The following is a 13942-nucleotide window of genomic DNA, read 5'->3' as shown; positions in this document are numbered from 1 at the left end:
GTTTCCAACATTTCTGTGATTGTTTTGTGAGCTATTTAAATAATGTAACGTTTATTTTGATATATTAACATATGAAAGGTGACATATTTTGATTCCTTTGATTCAAGTGAGTGAGCGGGTAAGTTCATTTTGCATTTAGTCCAGATCTTCTTGACGTTCCCCACTTTCCCCCCCTGCCCCCCACCTCCCCTCAGCTGGGACTGCCAACCACCAATAATGAGTATTGTGAGTGTAATGTATGCAGGTTGGTTATCTTAATTAGCTGTTTGCTTCTCATAATTTTGCACTTTTACCCTTCAGTGATTTCTATCCGCAACCTCAACTCCATGTTTGAATCTCTCCAATTGGATCTGTGCCTCCACTGTAGCACAGCAAGCACCAAACTAAATATCAATGACCCACCATGGGGCACAGTCTTTCCTTGGGGGCCCCAGATTTAACTGTAAACCCAATCACTTCCTTTAGAGACTTCTTTCTAGTGGCCAAAGTTTCTGCAGACTTTAGACTTTAAAGATATAGCGCAGAAACAGGCCCTACGGCCCACCGAGTCCGCGCTGACCAGCCATCACACCGTACACTAGCACTATCCTACAAACGAGGGACAATTTACAATCTACAGAAGCCTGCACCTCTTTGGAGTGAGGGAGGAAACTGAAGCACCCAGAGAAAACCCACGTGGTCACGGGGGAGAAGAAACTCCAACAGACATCACCTGTAGTCAGGATCGAACCCTGGTTCTTGGTCCTCCAAAATATTCCAAATGGAATTTAAACTGGAGGGTCTCTGGCGCTGTAAGGCAGCTACTCTACCGCGACACCACTGTGATGGAATATTCCGTCCTTTCTGAACGAAGCACTATATTCTCATTCTCCTTTGAATTTTCTGATAATTTTTTTTAATGTTATTGCCATAATTTTGTTGTGTTAACTTGCCTTGCCTTAAAAGTCTCACAAATCCTCACAACACTCTCCTATTATGTCCTATTTTAAACTAGTACCACTCTGCTTGCTTTGCCACTCATTCTTCTCTTTTCTGTATTGATTTTAATTGATATGTAATGCTAGTTCCATCAGGTTTCCTATAATTTACTTAATTGCTCTTAGTATTTTCATTATTGCTCTTAGTATTTTCATTAATTCAGATTTCGAGCCATTATATGTCATGTACATCGAAACCACTGGGAATCACAGCACCGTGCAATCAAAAGCCAGTAATTCACCACAACTATTTCCCCACCGCTTCACGAATTATGTATCCGGGCTGCTTTTAGCCTTTGCCCCCCTTCAGCTTCAGTTTTTGTAATATGCCTAATAGATGGTATTTTATACGACATCTTCAGCAAGTTTATACACCCATCGACTGGACTGCTTTCATCTCCCTTCAGCCTCGTCAGAAACATTTCAAATGCATTTAGTCCAGAATGATTTGCATTTAATAAACGTATACAATACAATACAATATAATACAATATATCTTTATTGTCATTGTACAGGGTACAACGAGATTGGGAATGCGACTTCCATACGATGCAATAAATTAATTAGCTAATCAGTATAAATTTAGACAACCCAGTGAAACAAAATTAGAAACAGTTTTAAAACAGAATAGAGTGCAAGTAGATCTGTGCCGGATCACTGTGCGATGTGACCATCCGATTCAGCAGGACCAGTTCATAGCAGCTATGGCCCTGGGGATGAAGCTGTTCCTGAGTCTGGAGGTGCGGGCGTAGAAGGCCTTGTAGCGTCTGCCCAATGGTAGAATTTCGAACAGACTATTGCAGGGGTGTGAGGAGTCTTTGTGAATGCTGGTGGCTTTTCTGAGGCATCGTGTGTTGTCGATGCCCTCCAAGGCTGGTAGCTGTGTTCCGATGGTAGTATTGACTACCCGCTGAAGAGCTCTCCTCTCTGCCTCCGTGCAGCTGAGATACCACACAGGAATGCCATGCGTTAGGATGCTCTCTATGGTGCAGCGGTAGAAGGTCGTCAGCAGCTGTTGGGGTTCGTCAGAAGCTATAGTGCTTCTCCTTCAATAGGTGCAAGTGGTTAATCATTTTCCCCAAGATTACAAGGTTTGAAAGCTTCTTCGCCATCAGCCATTAAGTGACTAGCCTGTAAATTCCAGGTATATCCTTGACATTAATCTTGCCTTTGTTTTTCCTTTATGTTAACAGTACCTTTTTCCATTCTCGTTTTTCAATGTACTTATCTCTGATCTGTATTATAACAACATCATCATCTATGCAGTCTCTTTGACAGTTTATTATTGTCACCTATACTGAGATGCAGTGAAAAGTTCAATTGCTTAAAGCTAATTGCTCGAAGATGTAGGATTTTCAATATATAGATGGCTAATAATATTCAATGGTATGTTCAATTGTGGGCGGCACAATGGCGTGGCAGTAGAGTCGCTGAATTACAGCGCCAGAGACCCGAGCTCGATCCTGACTAAAGGGTGCTTATCGGTACGGAGTTTGTACGTATTCCCTGTGACCGCATGGGTTTTGTCTAGGATCTCCGGCTTCCTCCCACACTCCAAAGATGTACAGGTTCGTGGGTTAATTGGCTTCGAATACATGTAAAATTGTCCCTAGTGTGCAGGATAGCATTAGTGTACAAGGACTGCTGGTAGGCGCAAACTCGGTCGGCCGAAGGGTCTGTTTCTGCGTTGTATCTCTAAACTCTAAACTGTATCTATTGAAAGAGTGATAGACCTCAAAATGGGGAATTTATTTTAATATAATTGTCCAGTTAATCATGCTATTTGGATTCCAAAAATGTTAATATTGTCTCCCTCACCTTGGTTGCCTATTGGTACTGGATTTCCCATTTATGTAGCATTCAACCAACATCTGAAAGGCTATTTAAAGACATTGTATTTTCCAGTTTCCTTGACGTGTTGATTTTAGATATGGAATTTCTTGAGGTCCTTACAGAAGGGCTGGAGAGAGTACTGCTGGTACGAGGCGGTGGCTGTGAAGTCATCACGATTTACTCCTGAACATGACTACTTTCTAAAGACCTATGTGATGAAAACGTGACCACAGAAAGCATTCCAAAAACTTGTGTATTTGGATCAACATTTCTCAGACAATGTATCCCATGGGTCATATTCCAAGCTCAGTGTTTGTTATATGAAGCTTTTTTTTAAACAATGTCTAATATCACAGTCTAGAGCTCCTAAGTGCAATTTAAATATACAATACTACATTGAAGTGGATGATTGTATATGTGAAAGGAGAACTTTTAGTAAAGAGTATACAATACCCTTTACCTCTCCTAACATAAGTTTGGAATTTGGCTTTGAATAGATGTCTGTATTGAGCTTTGCACTGCTTGTGTTTTTCAGCTAAGAATACAATTCTATAAATGAGCAGCAATAGTAGTTTGACTGTAAGGCAGCTCTTTAAACACTTTATACTTTGTACACAGTGATACATCTGGTGGTCAATCCAACACCACATCCCCTCCATCGCATAACATGGATTTAAAAATATTTCAACCAGTTTCTTTGTTTAATCATGAATGGCTTTTGAGTCTTTTTCATGGTAGACGCTAATTATGAAATTACTGGGATCCAAACTCTCCAGATGTATCGCCCAAGGTTTGGGAAGCTGTATTGGGCAAAGACAAACTTATTTATTTAGTATTTATTATTTTTCAGTGCTGTCCAAGGTAGAAAGTGCTGTCTTTTCCTGCAGATTAGAGTGAAAGTAATTAGGACCATCAGTTGGCAGACTGTACTTTGAAGTAGGTATATACTGCACCCACGTGAGCAGAGGCCGAGGCTGCTGTGGCCAGTGATGGTCAGCTTGCACATGCACACAGAGGGGAGCTGCTAAATGTTCAGTTTAAAACTTTTTACAAGATACAGCTGTAAAATTATTCTAGTATTTGGAGCTGTTTTGTCACCATAATGTGCTTGTGTTTGTCATATTAAAAGTAAATAGTCATCAGAAATGATATTTTTCTCAATAAAGAACTGTATAAAACAAACTTTGTTTCTGTGTTAAAACTTCACTGGGGCAGATAACTAACTCGAGATTCAATTTCAAAATCACAAGCCACGCAATAAACTTTACATGATTTTGTGTTTTTCAATCACTAATGCTGATGTATTGTTTAAACTGCAAGAGCACAGCATGTTACTTTCACAGCTACAACCTGTTCCACTGTGTAGGAAGGAACTGCAGATGTGGGTTTACACCGAAGATGGACACAAAATGCTGCAGTAACTCAGCGAGTCAGGCAGCATATCGGGAGAAAAGGAGTAGGTGATGTTTTGGGTCGAGACCCATCTTCAGACTGAGAATCCAATATTTCTCACTCTCCATTTGAATGAAGGGTCTCGACCCGTAACATCACCGATTCATTTTCTCCAGAAATGCATTCAAGAGAGAGCTAGATAGAGCTCTTAAGGATAACGGAGTCAGGGGGTATGGGGAGAAGGCAGGAACGGGGTACTGATTGAGAATGATCAGCCATGATCACATTGAAAGGTGGTGCTGGCTCAAAGGGCCGGATGGCCTACTCCTGCACCTATTGTCTATTGACCTGTCCCACTGTGCTCTACAGCTGGAAGTCCTACACTGCTGAGGTGTTGCAACACCGTTCATTGAAATATACCAGCCTCTGGTGCAACTTGACTGTAAAGGGACACAATCGGTCAAGGCAGACAATGGGTTAAAGTGTGTAGGAAGGCACTGCAGGTGCTGGCTTACTCCAAAAAGAGCCACAATGTGCTGGAGTAACTCAGCTGGTCAGGCATCATCTCTGGAGGAAAATATTCCATCTGAAGGAGGGTTCTGACCCGGAATGTCGCCCTACTTTTCTCCAGTCTGCTTGACCCGCTGCCTTGCTCCAGCATTTTGTGTCTATCAATAGGTTTAGGGTGCAAGATGATCATCAAACCTGGATGAGGAGCCTCTCTGAAACCTTAAAACTGGATTGCACCAGTCTCGGCGACCAGTCGCAAATCAAGCTACCTTATGTGAGGCCGGCCTGGACACTGCCTAGCAACCACTCCACACTGGACACTGCCTAGCAACCACACCACACTGGACACTGCCTAGCAACCACTCCACACTGGACACTGCCTAGCAACCACTCCACACTGGACACTGCCTAGCAACCACTCCACACTGGACACTGCCTAGCAACCACACCACACTGGACACTGCCTAGCAACTGCTGGACACTGCCTAGCAACCACTCCACAGTGGACACTGCCTAGCAACCACTCCACACTGGACACTGCCTAGCAACCACTCCACACTGGACACTCCCTAGCAACCACTCCACACTGGACACTGCCTAGCAACCACTCCACACTGGACACTGCCTAGCAACCACTCCACACTGGACACTGCCTAGCAACCACACCACACTGGACACTGCCTAGCAACTGCTGGACACTGCCTAGCAACCACTCCACAGTGGACACTGCCTAGCAACCACTCCACACTGGACACTGCCTAGCAACCACTCCACACTGGACACTCCCTAGCAACCACTCCACACTGGGCATTGCCTAGCAACCACTCCATACTGGACACTGCCTAGCAACCACACCACACTGGACACTGCCTAGCAACCACTCCACACTGGACACTGCCTAGCAACCACTCCACACTGCCTAGCAACCACTCCACACTGGACACTGCCTAGCAACCGCTCCACACTGGACACTGCCTAGCAACCGCTCCACACTGCCTAGCAACCGCTCCACACTGGACACTGCCTAGCAACTGCTCCACACTGCCTAGCAACCACTCCACACTGGACACTGCCTAGCAACCACTCCACACTGGACTGCCTAGCAACCACTCCACACTGCCTAGCAACCACTCCACACTGGACACTGCCTAGCAACCACTCCACGGACTCAAAGGGCAGAGAAATGTAGATGAGGGGTAGCAGAAAAAGCGATGTGTGGTTTGTATCTGAGAGCACTGGCCGTGGGATGGGAGAGCCTCTGTCCAAGGCCACGTGTCTCCTAAATTGGCCAATTTGTAATAAAGAGAGATTGTTCTGAAAGTAAACTGGTCTCCATGTGAATATTTCTGTCCACACTGATAATTGCACATTTTAGTTTTTAAATTCTCTAATGAGTGTTCTCATTCCAACCTATCACCAGCAGCGTGCTCAGTAGTTACGGCATTTATATAAGCTGCTTGTGCAGCTGGAGTGGTATTCAGTCAGCATTTTTTTTAATAATTTATTAATTTTAATGACTTTTTTTTTTAAAAACACAAGTTAAATTAGCCCTGCAAACACAATAATCCACTGCTTCCAGTTCAGCTCAATGTTGTGCTGGCTACCCGTTCTGTTATTTATTTGCATATCCTTTGGTTGGAAGGTTAATTTTGCTTTTAGTTTTCTAGTTTAGTTTATTGTCACAGGTACTGAGACACAGTGAAAAGCTTTTGTGCGCTAACCAGTCAGCGGAAAGACGATACGTGATTACAGCTGAGCCACCTACATTGTATAGAGGCACGATAAAGGGAATAACGTTTACTGCAAGGTAAAGTCCGATTAAATATAATCCGAGGCTTTCCAGTAAGGTAGATAGTAGCTCAGGAACACTTTCTAGTTGTTGATAAGGTGTTTATCACTCTAACACACAGTGGCTATCAACACTGAAAACTGGTCTCCATTACTAGGCTTGTATACACTGGAATTTAGAAGGATGAGAGGGGATCTTATCGAAACATATAAGATTATTAAGGGGTTGGACACTTTAGAGGCAGGAAACATGTTCCCAATGTTGGGGGAGTCCAGAACCAGGGGCCACAGTTTAAGAATAAGGGGTAGGCCATTTAGAACGGAGATGAGGAAAAACTTTTTCAGTCAGAGAGTTGTGAATCTGTGGAATTCTCTGCCTAAGGAAGGCAGTGGAGGCCAATTTTCTTTGAAATCACGTTAGTGCTTAAAGTTGATTTATTCTGTTGCTGTGAGACAACTGAGGTTGGCAAGGATGTACTACCTGAGAAGGTAGAGGATGTGAAACGTTGAAGGTTATGAACACAAATAAAGTAAATGCGATGGCAAACATCAACGGATAAAGGATTGGACCAGGATAGATGAGTAGTGAGACACAAGAGTCTTTCCAGTGGAAGGGATGAGTCATTGTGAATGTTTTGTGAATAAGTCAACTTGGGTTTAGAATGTACCACGTCTGATTTAAACCTGATTGCAGAGATAGAGGGAAAAGTTTGAAGGTAGACACAAAGTGCTGGAGTAACTCAGCGGGATAGGCAGCATCGCTGGAGAGAAGGAATGGGTGATGTTTCGGGTCATTGGACAGGTTGTGTGAGTGGGCGGATACATGGCAGATGCAGTTTAATGTAGATAAATGTGAGGTTATTCACTTTGGAAGTAAGAATAGGAAGGCAGATTATTATCTGAATGGTGTCAAGTTAGGAAGAGGGGATGTTCAACGAGATCTGGGTGTCCTAGTGCATCAGTCACTGAAAGGAAGCATGCAGGTACAGCAGGCAGTGAAGAAAGCCAATGGAATGTTGGCCTTCATAACAAGAGGAGTTGAGTATAGGAGCAAAGAGGTCCTTCTACAGTTGTACCGGGCCCTGGTGAGACCGCACCTGGAGTACTGTGTGCAGTTTTGGTCTCCAAATTTGAGGAAGGATATTCTTGCTATTGAGGGCGTGCAGCGTAGGTTCACTAGGTTAATTCCCGGAATGGCGGGACTGTCGTATGTTGAAAGGCTGGAGCAATTAGGCTTGTATACACTGGAATTTAGAAGGATGAGGGGGGATCTTATTGAAACATATAAGATAATTAGGGGATTGGACACATTAGAGGCAGGAAACATGTCCCCAATGTTGGGGGAGTCCAGAACAAGGGGCCACAGTTTAAGAATAAGGGGTAGGCCATTTAGAACGGAGATGAGGAAGAACTTTTTCAGTCAGAGAGTGGTGAAGGTGTGGAATTCTCTGCCTCAGAAGGCAGTGGAGACCAGTTCGTTGGATGCTTTCAAGAGAGAGCTGGATAGAGCTCTTAAGGATAGCGGAGTGAGGGGGTATGGGGAGAAGGCAGGAACGGGGTACTGATTGAGAGTGATCAGCCATGATCGCATTGAATGGCGGTGCTGGCTCGAAGGGCTGAATGGCCTACTCCTGCACCTATTGTCTATTGTCTATTGTCTATTACCCTTCTTCGGACAGTTTGGATCTACAAGCATAAAGTTACTGACGAGAGGTGTAAAGGTATCAGTTTTGGTCATCTCACTGAGCATATGTAATCAATTCTGGGTGCTGATGCTTATTTTCAGACACACTAGTCCTGTAGCCCAGTTCTCATTCTTCTCCACATCTTGTGTCTCAGACTTAAGAGTCATAGAGTGATACAGAGTGGAAACAGGCCCTTCGGCCCAACTTACACACACCGGCCATCATGTCCCATCTACACTAGTCCCACCTGCCCGCATTTTGACCATATCCCTCCAAACCTGTCCTATCCATGTACCTGTCTAACTGTTTGTTAAATGTAGGGATAGTCCCAGCCTCAACCACCTCCTCTGGCTGCTCGTTCCATACACCCACCACCCTTTGTGTGAAAAAGTTACCCTCAGATTCTTAGTAAATCTTTCCCCCTAACCTTCAACCTATGTCCTCTGGTCCTCGATTCACCTACTCTGGGCAAAAGACTCTGTGCATCTACCCGATCTATTCCTCTCATGATTTTATACACCTCTGTAAGATCACCCCTCATCCTCCTGCACTCCAAGGAATAAAGACCCAGCCTACTCAATCTCTCCCTGTAGCTGAGACCCTCTAGTCTTGGCAACATCCTCGTAATTCTGCTCTGTACCCTTTCCAGTTTGACAACATCTTTCCTATAACTTGGTGCCCAGAACTGAACACAATATGCTAAATGCGGCCTCGCCAACGTGTGTGATCAGAGAGATGGTGTAGGAATGGGGATTTATAAATTTCTGATATATCTCAGCAGGTGGGACCTGTACGATGTGAATGGGGTCCACCTCAGCAGAAGTGGGACCAAAATCCTTGGAGGTGGATTTGCCAGGGACTCGCTTGGCAGTGGCATGGGAACCTGCAGGTGAATTCAGGAAGGAGAGAAACAAAGCTGGAAGGGGAAGTTTGAAAAGCAGGAAGTGAAATAAATAGCAGGAACAAAGGCAAATGGGAAATGGGGCCAAAACAAGAAAAATGGTTAAAATGTCAAGATTACAAAATGCTGTGTCGAAATGCTCACAGCATTCAGAAGAAGATAGATTAATTAATAGCATAAATAGAAAACAAGCATGATCTAACTGCCTTCACAGAGACCTGGATACTCTCCCATTGATTTGACCTGTAAAGTACAAAGCTCACATTTACTCGGATTAATTTCCATCCACCATTTCTCCGCCCATGTCTGTAGCTGATATACATCCTGCTGTCTCATTTGACAATCTCCTTCACCGTCTACAACTCCACCGGTTTTTGGGTCATTTGCAAACTTTTTAACAAACCCATCTGTTTGTCATTTATATGCAGCATAGGTCCACTCATAGATCCATGCAGAACACCACTGGTCATAGACCTGCAGCCATAATGACTACCCTCTGTCTTCCATGGGTAATCCAATTCTCAATCCAAACTACCTGAATAATATTCATTTATTGTCATTGCAACGAGTACAACGAAATTAAAAAATAGCCAATCCTGACGGTGCGTACAAACATATATGCAATAAATGCAAAAACAAATAAATACAATTATATTAAGTACAAAAGATTTTTTAACAGTGTTGCCTAGTGCAGAAGGTAGTGTTCAGTTCTCGTATGGCCCTGGGGTAAAAACTGTTCTTAAGTCTGTTTGTTCGGGATTTGATCGACCTGACATAGGAGATTAGTGGGCAAAATTAGGGCACATGGTATTGGGGGTAGGGTACTGACATGGATAGAAAATTGGTTGACAGACAGAAAGCAAAGAGTGGGGATAAATGGGTCCCTTTCGGAATGGCAGGCAGTGACCAGTGGGGTACCGCAAGGTTCGGTGCTGGGACCCCAGCTATTTACGATATACATTAATGACTTAGACGAAGGGATTAAAAGTACCATTAGCAAATTTGCAGATGATACTAAGTTGGGGGGTAGTGTGAATTGTGAGGAAGATGCAATAAGGCTGCAGGGTGACTTGGACAGGTTGTGTGAGTGGGCGGATACATGGCAGATGCAGTTTAATGTAGATAAGTGTGAGGTTATTCACTTTGGAAGTAAGAATAGAAAGGCAGATTATTATCTGAATGGTGTCAAGTTAGGAGGAGGGGGAGTTCAACGAGATCTGGGTGTCCTAGTGCATCAGTCAATGAAAGGAAGCATGCAGGTTCAGCAGGCAGTGAAGAAAGCCAATGGAATGTTGGCCTTCGTAACAAGAGGAGTTGAGTATAGGAGCAAAGAGGTCCTTCTACAGTTGTACCGGGCCCTGGTGAGACCGCACCTGGAGTACTGTGTGCAGTTTTGGTCTCCAAATTTGAGGAAGGATGTTCTTGCTATGGAGGGCGTGCAGCGTAGGTTCACTAGGTTAATTCCCGGAATGGCGGGACTGTCGTATGTTGAAAGGCTGGAGCGATTGGGCTTGTATACACTGGAATTTAGAAGGATGAGGGGGGATCTTATTGAAACATATAAGATAATTAGGGGATTGGACACATTAGAGGCAGATAACATGTTCCCAATGTTGGGGGAGTCCAGAACAAGGGGCCACAGTTTGAGAATAAGGGGTAGGCCATTTAGAACGGAGATGAGGAAGAACTTTTTCAGTCAGAGAGTGGTGAAGGTGTGGAATTCTCTGCCTCAGAGGGCAGTGGAGGCCAGTTCGTTGGATGCTTTCAAGAGAGAGCTGGATAGAGCTCTTAAGGATAGCGGAGTGAGGGGGTATGGGGAGAAGGCAGGAACGGGGTACTGATTGAGAGTGATCAGCCATGATCGCATTGAATGGCGGTGCTGGCTCGAAGGGCTGAATGGCCTACTCCTGCACCTATTGTCTATTGTCTATTGTCTATTGTCTATTGAAACGTCGACCAGAGGGCAGATGAACAAACAGACGGTGGCCGGGGTGGGATGGATCTTTTATTATTTTGCCTGCTCTACTGAGGCAGCGTAGGCTGAACAGGTGCTCCAGGGAGGGCAGTGAGCAGCCGATGATCTTCTGGGCCGTCGTGATGACCCTCTGAAGGGCCTTCCTGTCCTTTTCTGAGCAGCTGGCATACCATGTGGTTATACAGTATGCCAGCACACTCTCGATGGAGCAGCGATAGAAGGACATCATGTGCTTCTCCTGCAGGTTGGTTTTCCTGAGGATCCTCAGGAAGTGGAGTCTCTGCTGTGCCTTCTTCACTGTGGTGATGGTGTTGGTAGACCAGGTAAGATCCTCTGCGATGTGCGTACCCAGGAACCTGAAAGCGGGTACCCTTTCCACACAGACCCCATTGATGTAGAGTGGATCGTATTCTACACTGGTTTTCCTGAAGTTAATTATAAGTTCCTTTGTTTTGGAGGAGTTCAGGATAAGATTGTTCACTGAACACCATGCTGCCAGCCTTTGGATTTCATCCCTATAGGCTGTCTCAACTCCTCCTGAGATGAGTCCAACCACAGTCGTGTCATCCGCGAACTTGATGATGGTGTTGGTGGGATGGGTGGGGGCGCAGTCGTGAGTGTAGAGGGAGTAAAGGATGGGGCTCAACACAGCCCTGTGGTGAGCCGGTGCTCAGTGTAATGGTGGAGGAGAGGTGAGGGCCTATTTTGACGGTCTGGGGGCAGTTGGTCAGGAAGTCCTTGATCCATTGGCAGATGGTTTGGGAAAATCCAAGGTCAGAAAGTTTGGTGACCAGTCTGCTCGGGATGACCGTGTTAAAGGCAGAGCTGAAGTCGAGGAAGAGCATCCTCACATAGCTCCCCTGGTGTTCAAGGTGGGTCAGTGCAGTGTGAAGAGCAGTGTCGATGGCATCCCCTGTAGACCTATTTGCTCTGTAGGCAAACTGGTGTGGATCGAAGGTGGGTGAGAGGCTGGCTTTGATGTGCTGCAGGACCAGTCTCTCGAAGCACTTTGTGATGACCGGTGTGAGTGCTACCAGTGTTAAGGCCGCTGATGACAGACTTTTTCGGCAGTGGGATGATTGTGGCGGACTTCAGGCAGGGAGGGATGGTGGATTTTAAAAGGGACAGGTTGAAGATTTTTGTGAAGACCTCAGATAATTGGTCTGCACATTCCCTCAGCACTCTGCCCGTCACACCATCGGGGCCTGCAGCTTTCCTGGGATTCACTGCTCTGAGCACGCGCTTAACATCATACTCCTGCACAGTGTCACGTATCAATCTTCTGGATCAGCATTTTATAAAATCATCGGATCTTACAGCATGGAAACAGGCCCTTCAGCCCAACTTGCCCATGCTGTCCAAGATGCCCCATCTATACTCCTCCCACCTGCCCGCATTTGGCCCATTTCCTTCTGAACCTTTCTTATCTATGTACTTGTCCAATTTTGTTTTAAATGTTAAATGCTTCATCTAACTCCTTTGTTCCATAAACACAGCACCCTTGGTGTGAAAAAGATGCCCCTCAGGTTCCTACTAAATCTTTCCCCTCTGGCCTTACGGGTCTGTCTATATATGTGTATTTGTGAGTATGTGTATAACATACACACACTGAACTTGTTTTTCTCTCTCGTTTATTACATGGTTTACAGTGCACTGTGTTTACATATTCTGTTGTGCTGCTGCAGGTAACAATTTCATTGTTCTATCTGGGACACATGACAATAAAACTCGGCACGGTGGCGCAGCGGTAGAGTTGCTGCCTTACAGCGAATGCAGCGCCGGAGACTCAGGTTTGATCCTGACTACGGGCGCCGTCTGTACGGAGTTTGTACGTTCTCCCCGTGACCTGTGTGGGTTTTCTCCAAGATCTTCGGTTTCCTCCCACACTCCAAAGACGTACAGGTATGTAGGTTAATTGGCTGGGCAAATGTAAAAAATAATTGTCCCTAGTGTGTGTAGGATAGTGTTAGTGTGCGGGGATCGCTGGGCGACGCGGACCCGGTGGGCCGAAGGGCCTGTTTCCGCACTGTATCTCTAAATCTAAAAATCTAACACTCCTGACTCTTGACTTAACCTATGTCCTCTAGTTCATGATCCCCCTACTCTGGGTCAAAGACTCTGTGTATACGTGCTCTCCTGCCTTACTGAAATCCACGTGGTCAACATCCACTGCCCTATCCTCGTTAGTTACATTAAACATTTCATAAACCCACTGTACATTATAGGTAGGCACAAAATGCTGGAGCAACTCAGCGGGTCAGGCAGCATCTCTGGAGGGAAGGAATGGGTGACGTTTCGGGTTGAGACCCTTCTTCAGACTGATCTGAAGCGTACATTATGTACGATTATTTGAAAGATTGATTTAAACACAAACACTTGACACTGTTTCAAGAAATGAAGTTGCTAATACACCCATCCTTGCAATTTTTTTTTTTATTGTGGCAAATGTAAGAACTAATAGATAAGCTTGAAAATGATGAAACTGAATATGAGGTCACAGTACACATTTCCTCAAATGTTATTATACAAGGGAAACAATATAACTGCAGGACATCAAGTCCAGGAACACACAGAATAATGGACAACAGAACATTTCACTGACTCTTTCATTTTCTTTTCCAATAAGGCAACAAATCTCAACTTTGGATTTACATTGCTTGCTCAACCAATATTGTATTACATTTAATTCTATTTTATTAACCTCCCTTTTCAAAAAAAAATGAATGCTAGATATTGTTGCTGATGGAATCCCAAATATTTTGTTGCCCTGTTGCGATCCTCTCTGTAAATCTGGTAGAAATGCCGTCCAGTCACACAGTGCTATTGGTGAAGATATATTCTCTTCTGCTTAAAAGAGCTGTATTGCAATTTGAAATTAAAG

The 13942-nt window shown here is 44.6% G+C and overlaps 1 protein-coding gene across 2 annotated transcripts in view; it reads left to right on the top strand.

Moving 5' to 3' along the window:
- The window catches only part of slc12a4 (solute carrier family 12 member 4), a 75572-nt gene extending 71600 nt beyond the window's left edge, over positions 1–3972 (top strand). For both annotated transcript variants that reach the window (XM_078400370.1, XM_078400371.1), the window contains exon 24: positions 2906–3972. In XM_078400370.1, the coding sequence (XP_078256496.1) occupies positions 2906–2997 (92 nt within the window). In that variant the 3' untranslated portion in view covers positions 2998–3972. The remainder of the gene's footprint in view (positions 1–2905) is intronic.
- Positions 3973–13942: the final 9970 nt, after the last annotated feature.

The sequence above is a fragment of the Rhinoraja longicauda genome, chromosome 6 (assembly GCF_053455715.1).
Source record: "Rhinoraja longicauda isolate Sanriku21f chromosome 6, sRhiLon1.1, whole genome shotgun sequence".
In the NCBI taxonomy this organism is placed as follows: Eukaryota; Metazoa; Chordata; class Chondrichthyes; order Rajiformes; family Arhynchobatidae; genus Rhinoraja; species Rhinoraja longicauda.
Note: the sequence above shows the minus strand (reverse complement) of the source record. Positions and strands in the feature narration are given on the sequence as shown.